Consider the following 15,039-nt stretch of genomic DNA (forward strand, 5'->3'; position numbering starts at 1 on the left):
ATGCTTGGCAAAGGCCTCTTCCTCTGGGGGGAACATCCACCACAGCCATGGAATCTGTTCCGCCACCGTGGCAAGCAATGCGCCGAGCTTTAGTCTGTTGGCTACAGTGGGCTTGAATCCTAGCCCTTGCTCGTTTGTTACTTCCTATGAGTTAACGTTTCCCAAATGCTAGCAGCTTGTTATGTTGTTGAAAGCCACTGTTCCCCAATACTAGCCGTGGCATGTGTAGTTTTGGTGGCTGAATCAGGAGACCAACTTGTGTGACACGAATACATTGCCATGATGGTATTTGTGCCTATGGACCCGTGTTTCCACTTCGGCTTCCGGAATTGGTGAGTTTTTTAGTATGCCGGAACATCACCTACTCACAAACAAAAAAGGTGATGATCTTTAGCTTTACTTGTGTAGGTCCGTACGCCATGTCATTATATAAGTGGAAGGATACTTGAAAAAAAAACTTCTCCACTTGTATAATGACCTATGACGTATCATCATGTGTTTCCGGCACATTAAAAAAATCTCTGCCGGAGTTGCTTCATGTGCACACTCCTTGGGGCCAATTGGGCTTTCATTCTTTTTAGCCAGATTCTATTCAGCCTGCCATTTGGAGAATACGATTTTTGACAAAAATACCCCTAACCATTTCATCATCTCAGTGACAGTCGTCGTCGGAGGCCATTTCGCTGGAAAAAAAAAAAAAAGCAGAGAGAAAGCGAGGGAGATCAGATGGCGACGACGGCGTGTTTCATCATCGTCAGCAGAAACGACATCCCTATTTACGAAGCTGAAGTCGGATCCGCCGCCAAAGTATCGTTCTTTCTCTCTTTCCCTTTCAATTTCTGATTTCCATTGCTTGATTCCTCGTGACAATCAATCAAATTATTTCTCTCGAAATCTCATCAACTTAAATCGAATTTTCAATTAATTAAAGTGGGTTTCTTCATTTCTTGGCAATCTCTGCATCTACAATGCTTGCTTCAATTTCTGTTATTTTTGTTTAATGATTGAATTTCTGTTATGTTTGTTTAATGATTATTTAAGTAATCTAAACTGCGGGGAGGGGGATTCAAACTCGGGTGTACAGCGGAACACATTCGCGCTAGGCAATGTAGTTAATGATTTGCAAATTCATCAGAATATTTGTGTTTGTATGGCTAAGTACTCAGATGGGTAATGGGTGTTGGTTTGACACAGAGAGAAGATGCTGCTCAGTTGCATCAGTTCATATTACATGCTGCTCTCGATATTGTGCAGGACCTTGCCTGGACTACCAGTGCCATGTGAGCCAGCCACTTTTTTCTGTACCCTCTATGCTCCTCTCCTTGACTCGTTTACGCATATTATTGACCTTTGTGACATTTTCGGTGCAGGTACTTGAAGGCAATCGATCGCTTTAATGATCTGGTGGTTTCCGTATATGTTACGGCTGGTCATATCCTTCATATTTTCAGTTCAAATATTTGTGCCAACTCCATCTATCTTAGAATTGTATGTATATTGATGATGTGTTATTTTCTTTGCCGGTTCTTGGGCGACTCCTTCGTTTTTTTAAATCAAGAAAGTATCTTTAACTTATAACAGTGATAATGTCAGCAGATGTCATAACTACGATGCCAAATATATATACTTATGTTGTCTTCAATTTCCAAATTCATTGCTGTTGCCATAGTTGTCAAGGCTGAGTGAAAGGTCTCCTTTTTTTTGGTGCCTATTTGTACTCTGTTAGGTAGCTTACAGTTTCCAGTTTGACATTTTCTTTAACTATGCATACATACACGACTTATGCTACTTCATGACTCTCGTAACGATGATGGAATCAAGAGCTTCTTCCAAGAGGTTCATGAGCTTTATATCAAAGTAAGTCACTACATACCATCAGCCCTTTATTTAAAGTTCATTTTTACAATTCCGCAGGTTCTTAATGTTTGATGTGTTCTTTGTGGAATCCCTATGTCATCTACACTCTATACTTCTAATCTTGTAGCCTTGGGATGGCATGAGATGAATAGAGGTGAACTATGTATTTTCTGCTATGCGTTTTGTAATTAGGAAAAGTAGAAGTTGGATAGCTAAATTTTAATTATTGTTGCTTAGTAAAAGGGCTAGCTCTCATTAGAAAGCACGTAGTTACAGTGCCTAGGCACCCAAATCAATTTGATTCATATAGAATGCATAGTTCAGAATCTCTGTTTTTTTTGAAGACTATTTATAGTTCAGTGTTTCTCTGGAACTATAAATGCATTGGGAACCAAAACAAAGCAAGGGATTGAAATATGAATAGGTGAATAGTCTTAGAAGTTAGAGAGTAGCAATTCACTGGCAATATCACTGAAAGGAAAATATGTAGAAAAAATATACGTGTGTCATTCTAAATCCTGCATCATGGAGGTACACGTTTGGCAACCTTGTATTAAGTCCAAATATGAATAACATCGTTTTCATTTGTGTATTACCATTAACAGTGTTTGCAATCTCGTTTTTCTCATTGCGTTTTCTTGTAAATACCTATTTGTAACCCACGAGATTGACATCAGGCAGGGTTTGGATTGCCGGTCCAAAAACACTTCGCCTTTCTAAGGAATTTAATTCTGCCTGAATTGCATCTTTCCACTTAGGTCAATCTTGTTTCTGTTTGCATTAATCAACAGAGCAGAGCTCAATATCATCGCTTAATATGATTTCAATCGCTACTGCGAATGCAAACATGTTGTCGATGATTATTTTATTTCGATCTCACAATTCGTTAGTACATGCATAATTTAAGAAGATTTCTTTGCTTTCATGTACTTCCGTCTCTTTAGGGACATGTGTCTCATCAATGACATTTTTTTTTTCTGAAAGTTCAAAGGAAATTGAAATGCCACATTTATTGAATTGAACTGCGAACTTTAAACTACAAGTTCATAATAATAAGAGTACATCAAACATAAATGATTCAATTGGAACGATACACTTCATTCCCCCTTTCCACAATGAAGTCTGAGACATCCAGGTGTGTTGTGTTCAATTACCCTGATAAATCAAACATTGGATCAAGTATATCTATCAGTTTAGTCTGGTCAATGAAATTGATTTCAACAACTTTCTTCTTGAGGGAGGCTTGATACAGGTCCACCAGATATTTTGGGGTACGATAGTTACACGCTCAGTGTTAAGTGCCACTGCACTTATGGCAAACTCCTTTAGGATTTCTAGGAGAGCCTTTGTGGCGCTTTGCATTCTTGAAGTTTGGGCCTGAATTATGCCTTGGAATCTAGTTGTGAAATTGGACATCATAATTCTTGCCTTTCTCATTCCACTGACCTCGCTTGTACCCACGTCCTTGTTTGTAATTATTGTCATGAGAGGATGTGATATTTACTTCAAGAGAAACAACATTCATTTCTGGGAATGGTGCTGATCCAGTAGGTCGGGACTAATGATTCTTCATTAGAAGGTCATTGTTTTGTTCAGCCACAAGAAGCACATATATCAGCTGGTTGTACTCAGTAAAGTTTCGCTCTCTATATTTCTGTTGCAGGATCACGTTGGAGGCATGAAAGCCACCGCATACGTTTACTCTTTAATTAATTTGTGAGATTTGCGATCGCCTCGCTGTGTTGAAAGTCTTTTCCAACATATCTTCCTCAGCGATGGTTTCCCATATAAGCTTCATTTAGGAGCTAATTCTGAACATTGCAGAACTGTACTCAACCACTAACTTGAAATTTTAGATCCTTAGGTGAGTCCACTCATAACGAGCCATTGGAAGACTCATCGTATTCCGGTGATTGTATCTATTTCTTAGTGCCTTCCAGAGGGCTAATGGATCTTCAGTCGTTAGTTACTCGCTCTTCAGTCCTTCATCAAGTTGGCGACGAATAAAGATCATGACATTCGTCCGATCTTGAAAAGATACAATGTTCTCCTTCTTGATGGTTTATCCAATATTCTCTACCTCCAGATGAATCTTGGTATCCACTACCTAGGTAAGGTTGTTCTTTCCGATAATGTTCAAGACAACAAAATGAAGCTTTGATAAGTTCGTCTTTTAAAAAAAAAAAAAAAAAAAAAAAAAAAAAAAAAAAAAAAAAAAAAAAAAAAAAAAAAAAAAAGATGTGTAAGAATTTGCAATAATATGTATTATAGAGGAATATAGTGTTAGAACTTCTGGTTCTTACAAATTTTTCACGCTTGAAATTTCAAGCTCGAGATTTACATGATTAATGAGGATGATTGTACCGCACCTTTCATTGAAACAATATAGCATAAGATGGACGATTGTACCGCACCATCTAAAATTGTAGTAAACTTAAATCTGCTGTTCAAGATGGGCAATGATATCGCATCATCTTCGATCACTGTAAAATTAACATAAATAAACATTAGGTTAATAATCAGGAGTTACACCAACAGAAATGGATTGTAGATAAAAAGAGGAAATGAGGGATACTAATATTATTGCTTTCAGTTTTTTTCTCTTTCGGTTGCTGTGTATGAATCATCCACAGAGTGCTCTATTTATAGAGCCATATCTGTGAAGATTTACATAAAATGAAAAGTCACACTCGTGACAAACCAAACAACACCCGTGACATTGCACTTTTAGAAAAAGCATCACACAACAAACTATTTCCTACTATTTCCAAGTCTACCTTACTGTGTGGGCATTCATTTATCCACCGATTTTACAACATAATTCATATTATAATATGTTGGTACGAGAATTCACGTTAAACTGTGAAGTGGTAGAGAGAACATAGAGTCTCATTTTTTTGAGTCTCCTAAGCATTTCCATACCAATAAAATGGAAAATTTTGCTAGTCATAGATGGACTTGGAACACATATTAGACGAAAAACAATACTCAGGATTGTGCAAATACTGCTTTGAAAGAACATGCAAATTTGTATACATACATGTCAAAAGATTAACAGCACAAGTGTGTACATTATCAAACAAAATTATTTCCAAGGTGTTGTAAAATTGGTGGATGAATAAATGCCCACAAAGTAAGGTAGATTTGGAAATAGTAGGGAATAATTTGCTGTGTGGTGCTTTTTGTAATGTCACGGGTTTGTCTTTTCATTTTATGTAAACCTTCACGGATGTGGCTCTATAAATAGAGCAATTTGTGAGTGATCAATACACATCAACTGAAAGAGAAAATAATTGAAAGTAATAATATCAGTCCCTCATTTCCTCTTTTTATCTGCAATCATTTTGTATTATAGTTACGAAACAAAAAATGTGATATTTTGCATATGATTCGTCCCTGTCCTTAGCAAATGTTCTCTTTAACTTTTATCCATTTATGACACGTTATCAGCATGACTCTCTAACCCTAAAAAGTTGTCTCAACTCCATTCGCTGAAAAATGCTTCCTTCAATGATTTTCCTATTCTTCTTCCTCTTCTGTCTCACTTGTTGAATGTACCATCGCGGAAAACTACTAACACCATGCATGCTTCTGGTGCTCAATATAACAAGTGCTTATATCTTTGATTTCTTGTTTAATGTAGATCCTGATTACTAACTCAATGTTTATTTATGTTAATTTTATTGCAATCGAAGATGGTGTAGTATCATCACTCATCTTGAACTGCAGATTTAATTTTACTACAATTTTAGGTGGTACGGTATAATCGCTCACCTTACTCTACATATTTAAATTTTCCTGCTGCTTGAGTGGTGCGGTACAATCACCCATCTTATGCTATGTTGTTTCAATGAGAGGTGTGGTACAATCGCCCTCCTCATTAATCATATAAATCTCAAGCATGAAGTTTCATTTTGGCATGAAAATCAAAATGAAAAATTTGTAAGAACCAGAAGTTCTAACACTATATTCCTCCAAAATACATATTATTCCAAGTTCTTGCACATCTTATTTTTCTTTTAAAAAAGAAAATGGTGAACTTGGCAAAACTTGATTTTGTTGCCCTGTACATTACCGGGAAGAACTACCTTACCTAGGTAGTGGATATCAAGATCCATCTAGAGGCCAGAAATCTTGGAGAAACCATCAAGGAGAACAGTGCATCTTCTCAAGATCGGGCGAATGTCATGATCTTTATCCATCATCACCTTGATGAAGGACTGAAGAGCGAGTACCTAACGGTTGAAAATCCATTAACCCTCTAGAAGGCACTGAAAAATAGATACAATCACAAAAAAACGATGATTCTTCCAAGGGCTTGTTATGAGTGGACTCACTTAAGAATCCAGGGTTTCAAGTTGGTGACTGAGTACAATTCTGCAATATTCAGAATTAGCTCTATATGAAGCTTTGTGGGGAAATCATCACTGAGGAAAATATGCTGGAAAAAACTTTCAGCACCTTTCATGCCTTCAACGTGTTTATGCAGCAGCAGTATAGAGAGCGAGGTTTTACCGAGTACAATCAGCTAATATATGTGCTCCATGTGGCTAAACAAAACAATGAGCTTCTGATGAAGAATTATCAGTCCTAACCTACTGGATCGGCATCATTTCCAGAAATGAATGTTGTTTCCCTTGAAGTGAATACCACATCATTTCGTGGCGATAATTACAAGCGAGGATGTGGCCATAAGCGAGACCGGTGGAATGAAAAAACCAAGAATCATGGTGTCCAATTTCACAATCAGGTTCCATGACATAATTCAGGTCTTAGCTTCAAGAATGTAAATCGCCACAAAGGCAAAATTCATATGAATAACACTTCTGGAAATCTTGAAAGAGTTTGCCATAAGTGTGGTAGCATTGGACATTGGACACACGTAACTGTCGTACTCCAAAACATTTGATGGATCTATATCAAGCATGAGAAGTGTGTAAAAATCAATTTCTTCGACCAGGCTGAACCAATGGATATACGTGATCCAGTGTTCGATTTATCAAGGTAATTGAACACAACCTACTTGGATGTTTCAGACTTCATTGTGGAAAGAAGGAATGAAGTGTATCGGTCCGATTGAATCATTTATGTTTGATGTACTCTTCTTAATATGAAATTGCAGTTTAAAGCTCACATTTCAATTCAATAAAAGTGGCATTTCAATTTCCTTTAAACTATTTTTAACTGTGATTCCCTTACTCAGAAAGCATGGATAAAAACGATGGTTATTCTCAAAACAAGAGCAATGGCGGATGTGTTTGTCTTGCAGATAACGTAATCATGCATACAATACTTCGAGATTGAAAATATTTCTCAAGTTTGATGCTAACAACAATATTACGTCAATCAGATGTAATTGAAGACTTGGGAAAAACTCAGATTATATTACCAAATGGAACAATATTGTCCATACAAAATGCGTTGTATGTTACTTGATCTACTCGAATTTTGTTGAGTTTTAAAGACATACATTTAAATAGATACCACACTGAAATGAAAAGTGCAGAAAATATGGAATATCTATGCATTACCTCCAATGATACCCAAAAGTGTATATTGAAGAAGTTGAATGGTTTATCAAGTGGATTGTATTATACATACATAAAGATAATTGAAGCACATACTGTTAGGGATCAGAAGTTCATTGATTCAAAAATTTATATGCTTTGGTATGACTGTCTGGGTCATTCAGGATCCACTAGGATTTATAGAATCATTACCAACTCTAATGGATATCTATTATTGAGCAGACACATTGCTATTTCAAATGATAACCCCTTGCAGGCTTGTTCTGAAGGGAAGTTGGTAATTAGACAATCTCCTGTAATGGACGCAATTATATTCCGTTACTTAATAAGCTTGGTGGTTTCAGAAAAACTTTACATGTGACCTATGGATGTCGTCACTGTTTAACTATATGGAGAATTAGATACTGACATAGATATGAAAATCCCAGAAGGACTTAAGTTGCCTGAAACGACTAACAAACCACGAGGTGTGCTCCCAATCAAATTAAGACGATCGTTATATGAAAGTACCAAAGAGCGATCGCTTTTGCTATCTATGATCTATTTTGCAAAAGAACGGAGAATTAGGTGAAGACCTCAATCATAGAATACAAGCTAGATAGATGAAGTAGAAGAGTGCATCCGGCGTGTTGTGTGACCGTCGTATGCCACTGAAGCTCAAGGAAATTTTTTATAAGAAGGTAATAAGGCAGGCGATGCTGTATGGCACGAAATGTTGGACAGTGAAACATCAATACATACATAAAATGAGTGTAGCGGAGATGAGGATGCTCTGTTAGATGTGTGGGCACACGAGAAAGGATAAGATTAGGAATTAGGATATCCGAAGTAAAGTAGGAATAGCCGAAATTAAAGGAAAGATGAGAGAAAATCGGTTATGGTGGTTTGGACATGTGCAAAGGAGGCCTACAGACGCTCCGGTTAGAAGATGCGACTACGAGACAGAAGTCCGGGGTTGAAGGGGTAGAGGAAGACCTAGGAAAATTTTGAAAGAGACTCTAAGAAAAGACTTAAGAGTACTTGGATCTAACGAAGGACATGATACAGAACCGAGCGCAATGGCGTTTTAGGATTCATATAGCCGACCCTACTTAGTGAGAAAATACTTTGTTGCTGTTGTATGGTTTTTTCCCATTAGCTTTTTTCAAGTAAGGTTTTAATAAGGCAACTGATGTTGATATGTGAGTATCCAAGGAGGAGTGTTGTAAAATTGGTGGACGAATAAGGTAGACTTGGGAATAGTAGTGAATAGTAAAGAATAGTTTGTTGTGTGATGCTTTTTCTAAAAGTGTAATGTCACGAGTGTGATTTTTTATTTTCTGTAAATCTTCACGGATGTGGTTCTATAAATAGAGCATTCCGTTGGTGGTCAATACACAACAATTGAAAGAGAAAAAACACTGAAAGCAATAATATCAGTATCCATTTTTTCCTTTTTTATCTGCAATTCTTTTGTGTTATAGTTACGAACTAAAACAGTGTGATATTTTGCACCTGCTTCGTCCTTATTCTTAGCAAAGGTTATCTATCTAACTTTTGCTTTGCCTATTTATAACAAATTGAATGCAATTTGGGGTGGTATCCAGTATCCTATCTTCAAACCTAAGAGCCTTCCAGCACAAGTCTCGTCTTTTAAAAATAACTTTTAAGATTTCTGTCAATGTGACTTGGTGGAGAAGCTTAAGCATGGGTTCTGTGGGTAAATAGTTTTCCCAAGCCTTATCTCTTATAGTGCATTTGGGTGTGGGAGTTTAAGAGTGCTAAAATTTCAAATCGATGACATTTAAAAACACGGGATAAGTTATAGCATTTGTAACATTTCTTGTTTGGCTAACCTACATGATGAGATTTAACTACGAAATTCAAAGTTGTGTATGGAGGTATCAGTTATTTGTAAATGGACGGTGGTGACGGCGGTTGCATAAAGTTTATGTTAGTAGTGGTGATGGTGCTAGTGGTAAAGTGGTGGCATGGTGGTATAAATGGTGGGGGCGATGACGGTGGGTGGTGGTGTTAATGGTGGTTATGGTGCTGGTTATGCCTTTTTTTCTCTGTCTCTCTCATCTTCAGATGTTCGGATTGAGGTAGATTTTAAAGTTAGGATTCATGAAATCTAAATACTGAGTTTTTGTCTTTCCTTTTCTGGTGAATCCAAATAAGGAAATTAGTTTGTCATTTCACAGAATCTTGAGATGTGTCTAAACACTGTTAATTATTTCATTACACAGTTTCCATTTTCATTTCACACTGTTAATTGTTTCATTACACAATTTCCATTTCATAACACAAACACATGAACCGATCATTGACTCATAAGATGTTTGTGAATTTGCAGACTCTTCTGAATCCCCTGTACCTGCCTGGTTCGCGAATTGCATCATCACATTTTGATACAAAAGTTCGTGCTCTTGCACGAAAATACCTCTAGGGGGCATGTATCTTGTGGGTGGATAAACTCGTGATTCTTTCGGAATGAGGTGCACAGCTTCCATGACTAGATGATTTTGAAACCTTTCCTTTTTGTTTCCTTTTCTGTGATTCGAGTTCAAGATTGTGACCTATAAAACACCATATTTAGCGTATCTTCATGCATTACAAGCATTTGGTATCGCATTTATATATATGTCATCACCAACAGTTGTATCATAACACATGTTATTCATACTAACATCTTATAGTAGCCTTTGCGAGAAATTGTTATTCTTTTGCTTCCCATATTCGTTAGAGTGACGAAGGACGTAACTATTATTCCTCTGGTATTTCATTTGAGGTCGAAACTTTAGGATTTAGTCGATCAACATTTGATTTTTTAGGGAGAAGTGAACGAAAGAGAGAAGTTTGTCATAAAAGATCCAGGGTAATATGCGTGGAATTCGCGTGCACAACACACACAAAAGATAAAATTTAGCGATCCATGACGCGTCTATCTTCTGTTGTCATCCTCATCGTCGTGCCATTGGTATCTCTCTGTTGCCTCTTGTTAATTTGGTGTCTATAATGATGGTGTAAACAAGAGAAAGGGGGACTCCACCGGGAGGCCGGAGGCCATTTCCGTGGAAACATACTATAAAACTTCACACGCACATTCAATTCGATTTGGTTCATGCATGATCTTTGGGGGAGTGCTTGATCGGTTCGATCATTTGGCCATAAGGCCGTAAGTAGGATGTGTCACGACACTAGCGTGCAAGTATGCCGATTATCCGTTCCTATGATACCAAATGAGTGACCGAAAACCACGTCTAACTACGTAATGCTGAACGACAGTAAAACACTTGTCAATAGACAATGCACGATTACATTACATGAAGAGTGATGAAAAAGGTCGTTAAAAAAAAAAAAACTACAAGAGGTTATATTTGTTAGGTAAGATTCAAAACTCAAGCCCAAATTCTCCAGAAATCCATAACTGCCTTGTTCCCAGCGAAAGGGGTGGACAGAGACGAGCGTGAGCGCTTCATCATTTCGAAACAACCTGCCATAGAAGAGATGAGATGAGAAGAGATGACTACATATGTTTTATCTTCCAGAAAATGGTACAAACAAGAACATGACATACCTTCTTCCGGTCGGTCTTCCTTTTCTTTGGAGCAGGTTCTTCACTACCACCCACCTGCCAAGAACCAAATACATGTACAATTTAACTACTAAATCAACCTTGAAAAATGGATGTACGACGAAATGTTTAAGCAACATCGCTTCAATATAAAACCCAAAAAAAAAAAAAAAAAACAATTAAGAACAAGCTTCTAATAGTGAAAAGAATATATACAACCGTAAACAGGACCAGATTCTTACAATTTCTGGGCATTTATAATCAATACCAGCGGCCTCAATTTTCTTTTGACGCTTCAGATCTCTCTTCATAATCTTCTCCATTAACTTCTTGAGCTCTTCCACCGTTCTTTCCTGAAAAATCACCACCCAAAGAGGAAAAAGTTAAAAGACTGAAAGTCCTTGCAGGTCTTTTGGGTATCGTCAAATGAGAAAACTTGCTAGAGGTTGCTTTCACGTCCGCAATGACTACCTTGTCATGCCTCTTCCGCTCAATTTGAACCCAGTTCTCGGGTCTGACTCGGTAGTTGAAACCCTTCCATCTAAAAGTAAGCAAAACACAAATGATGAGCATTTATAGCTATAAAATTGATTAGTAAGGGGAAAACCAACCCGTTTTTCCAAAGTTAGAATTGTATTTTGGTAGGAGTACCAATAATATTTAACTCTACAATATTTTAAAGAGACCAGCTACCAATTGAACAACTTCTAGTACCATCACTCCATGGCTTTATCATCACCAAACACCCACTAGAAAAATTGGCATGGTTGTTGATAGATACGTTCAAATTATTGAGACCATTACAAAAGACATCCACTTTTAGTTTTGGCAATGACAAGCCAACTCGAATTTCATACATGTCACAGTCGCTCTAATCCAGTAGTACTAGAGTTCGTATATGTCATATTGGATTTATTATCTATGTACTTGTTAAGTCAATCTACCAATACAAACACCGTACAATTCAACCACTGATACCTGGCCCTACCTTTTCCCTCCTCTAGCTTGATGACTGATCTATTTTTCAATTATCGAATTTAAACCATGAGAACTTTACCTACAATAAAAGTTCCCCTTAACTCTTTCATCCTTTCCCTCCATTCCTATCTATAGTTTTCCACTGTTCTCAATTTTAAGTGACACAGAGAAATGAACGCGAAATTATTACCACTCGGGACTCAAAGCACACAGATGAACGAGTTGTATGATAGCAATTTTAAGCAACCATTGAACAGCTTAACCACAAATTACATATTTGGATTTACTATGAGAAAAATATCTTGGATGCCAAACTCTCATACCATAAAAGATAAACAAATAATTACTTACAATTTCGGGTGAACTTTCTGTGGAGGAATAAGATGGACTTGCAACACGTGTTCGAACAACAAATAGTTATGCATAGTGTCAGCTACAACTTTTGCCACCTGCAAACAAGGAAGGTAGTGTTAGCACCACAAAAAAGGAAACATTGTAGAGAAGAACAGGACTTTAGATAATAAATTCTAAGAAAATGAATACAACCTCAGGGTCTTCAAACTCAATGAAGCCAAAATGCTTCGATTTTCCTGTCTATTTAACATAAGATGAAAGGGAAAAACGAGTTAAAATCTGTGAAAAACATAATAATTCCTGTAACTATGATACTGCATACTAAATGAACAAGAGGATCTTTAATCTGCAAATAATCACAAGTCCGGAAGGAAAGAAGGTGTTGCGGAATTACGTTCAAGAGTGATAAATACTATATTTATCTTCAGTTGCAGGGAACAAAATACGTCCTCAAGTCATCAGTCAATGCATATTTTTTTCACTCCTTCCAAATGAGACGCCATCGATGAGCAAGGTATGATAATTGTAATGATTTGGAGTATAGATTAAATATATATACAGAGAGATTATTTTCTATGTAAATATAACATCTTGATACACTTTATCCTCTAGGGGATTAATTTCTTAAAACACTTGATCTTCCTAATCTTAAATTATCTTAAAGGTTTTAACCCTAAACCCTATACATGTATCTTTATTTTTTATAAGATACCGTTGGAGTTTGTAAGGTGAAAAACAAATTTTTTTACAAACTCTCTTCAAACTTTATACCTCTTGGAGCACTACCTTGATTTTCATCAAGGCTGATCACCCTAGGAGTACTACTTTCACTCCAAAATATCTAATTCTTTTTTCCATGATTATTTTTCAGCCTCGGTCCCTAATATCAAACTGAAGATTTCCACAGTGGCGAACCTCATTTGAGTTTCAACCTGCCCAATAATTAGTACACTTGCCAGATCAAGATTTGAAAGCTACACGCCCAATTTAATTCCATTTAAAAAAAACTTTATCCAGTTCATGGCTCATCAACCAAACTTTTAGAAAGACTGCAATTTCACTTGTTAGAAATAGTTGTTTAGTCGATCTGGCATGTGGTACCTGTCAAAGTTCTTGTGGCAGACTACAGATGCTAGTTAACCACTAATCAGATAAGAAAATGCTATGAAAGACACAAATTAGAATCATCACAGAAAACATATATATAGTGACCTGGTTGTGGTACAGCCTAACCTTTTTGTTACGCGCAATTCTTAATCTCTTAATCGAACCAAATTGCCCAAAAAATCCTGTGAAAAACATCTAATCAGCGGTTTTCACAGGCGTAAAATTACAAACATAGCAATAACCTTGAGCACAAATTATAAACATTGTTCATCCAAGTACATCAAATTTGACAATCTCTATCGCACACCTTCCATTTCCTTCTCATAGAAGCCGTGAGGTATCCGACCAATGTATAAAACTGTACAAATATCCTCCTTGGGCTTTTCCTCGGGGAGCTTACGAGCTGGACCACCTTCTAATGGCTTTCGACATAAAATCACCACCAAAACAATAAATAACACAACCAGACGAGAAAGGAAAAATAAATAAATAACTAGGATTACATTAAGCATTACCAAGAAATCAGCAGCGGTAGAAGCAGTAACAGTTACAGTAGCAGTAGCAGCAGCTTCTTTATTTTTGTGAGAAGAAGCTGATAATTGAGCAGAGGCTTTGCTCAATTGCTTTTTCATCGCCTTTTTCGCCTTCGCCCCCATTTCGCTGCTGCGAATTCAATAATATGTTACTAATCACAATTGAAATGAAATTGAATGATTTAATTTTGGGAAAAATGTATATACCAATTGCAAGAAATTGACTTTATAACAAAATTACAAGAAATTGACAACATTTACAGGAGTGCAGACTGCAGAGAACGAAAGTATTCCCAAATAAACTCACGGGTGCAAAATCCAAGTCTAATGGAGCTATAGTTTCTTTTAAATTCAATATTTTCCCAGCAAACAAACAGAAATTTAGGGTTCATGAGAGAGCAAGCAAAAGGCATAACTTGAAGGCAGCCGACATTGTCATGCCATGATAACAATTAAAGCAGAAAAAGTAACAAAAATCACCACTAATTACAGGAGAGAGAGAGAGTATGGTTTACCCTTACCTGGAGAAGTGTAAAGATGCAGACTGGGAGTCTGAAAGTGGAGGAGGAGGAGGAAGAAGGAGGCGGGCTTTAGGTTAAAGGTTTTTCTGTTTTATTTTTGGGTACTTTAAGAAAAAGTTTCAATATTGTTTATTTTAACAAAAAATCAAATTTTTACATTAAAAAATTAATTTTGATACTATTCATTTAAAAATTTAAAAATTTTAAATTATTTTCATTAATTTTCGTTTTAGTTTTTTGGTTGATGTTTGTTGTTTTAAAGGCGTTGGGCTTGGGTTTACATTCTGTACAAGCAAAAGCTGAAAAAATCACTTAGAAAGAGAAGAAACAACGAATTACTTGTAACTAGTTGATTAAGAATATTGGCAGCTATGAGCAATTTTTTGGTGATATTTTTTATTTTAAAATATGCACGGACACATGACAACTTTTAATTGGAAAAATGTCATTGAACTTGTAGACATGAAAATGCATTTTTACCCTGTATTTTAGCGGACATTTTGACGAAAATGTAATTTTCATTTTGTGCTACAGTAAAACCTCTATGAATGAATGTTTTATTACATAATAACTTCGATTAAATAATAAATTTTTCCGGTCCCAAC

At 36.5% G+C, this 15,039-nt stretch overlaps 2 protein-coding genes across 3 annotated transcripts; one reads left to right on the forward strand and one right to left on the reverse strand.

Annotated features, from left to right (window-relative positions):
- Positions 1 to 642: 642 nt before the first annotated feature.
- On the forward strand, positions 643 to 10,095 carry LOC137713218 (uncharacterized). The gene is made up of 5 exons (XM_068452499.1): positions 643 to 807; positions 1,195 to 1,280; positions 1,371 to 1,432; positions 1,772 to 1,857; positions 9,721 to 10,095. Exons 1-5 carry the CDS (start codon positions 727 to 729, stop codon positions 9,811 to 9,813), a joined length of 408 nt encoding a protein of 135 aa, XP_068308600.1. The 5' UTR covers positions 643 to 726; the 3' UTR covers positions 9,814 to 10,095.
- A 547-nt stretch (positions 10,096 to 10,642) lies between these two features.
- LOC137713203 (uncharacterized RNA-binding protein C1827.05c-like) lies at positions 10,643 to 14,532 on the reverse strand. Of its 2 annotated transcripts, none has more exons than XM_068452480.1 (10): positions 14,429 to 14,532; positions 13,896 to 14,043; positions 13,688 to 13,802; positions 13,507 to 13,562; positions 12,466 to 12,513; positions 12,271 to 12,368; positions 11,413 to 11,482; positions 11,184 to 11,294; positions 10,945 to 10,998; positions 10,643 to 10,860 (listed from the first exon to the last, which is right to left on the reverse strand). In XM_068452480.1, exons 2-10 carry the CDS (start codon positions 14,034 to 14,036, stop codon positions 10,846 to 10,848), a joined length of 708 nt encoding a protein of 235 aa, XP_068308581.1. In that variant the 5' UTR covers positions 14,037 to 14,043; positions 14,429 to 14,532; the 3' UTR covers positions 10,643 to 10,845. The 2 variants fall into 2 exon arrangements, with proteins under 2 accessions (XP_068308581.1, XP_068308589.1); XM_068452488.1 differs by having other exon boundaries at positions 14,435 to 14,527.
- Positions 14,533 to 15,039: the final 507 nt, after the last annotated feature.

This window comes from Pyrus communis, chromosome 1, assembly GCF_963583255.1.
Source record: "Pyrus communis chromosome 1, drPyrComm1.1, whole genome shotgun sequence".
Taxonomy (NCBI): Eukaryota; Viridiplantae; Streptophyta; class Magnoliopsida; order Rosales; family Rosaceae; genus Pyrus; species Pyrus communis.

What these genes read in the sequence shown, in the direction of transcription:
- LOC137713218 (XM_068452499.1), top strand. Translation starts at nt 727, where the DNA reads ATGGCGACGACGGCGTGTTTCATCATCGTCAGCAGAAACGACATCCCT. An exon ending in AAGTCGGATCCGCCGCCAAA is followed by an intron (nt 808 to 1,194) that starts GTATCGTTCTTT and finishes GGTTTGACACAG; the next exon opens with AGAGAAGATGCTGCTCAGTT. An exon ending in CGTATATGTTACGGCTGGTC is followed by an intron (nt 1,433 to 1,771) that starts ATATCCTTCATA and finishes AACTATGCATAC; the next exon opens with ATACACGACTTATGCTACTT.
- LOC137713203 (XM_068452480.1), bottom strand. Translation starts at nt 14,036, where the DNA reads ATGGGGGCGAAGGCGAAAAAGGCGATGAAAAAGCAATTGAGCAAAGCC. An exon ending in CAGAAAGTTCACCCGAAATT is followed by an intron (nt 11,483 to 12,270) that starts GTAAGTAATTAT and finishes GCTTACTTTTAG; the next exon opens with ATGGAAGGGTTTCAACTACC. An exon ending in ATTATAAATGCCCAGAAATT is followed by an intron (nt 10,999 to 11,183) that starts GTAAGAATCTGG and finishes GGTTCTTGGCAG; the next exon opens with GTGGGTGGTAGTGAAGAACC.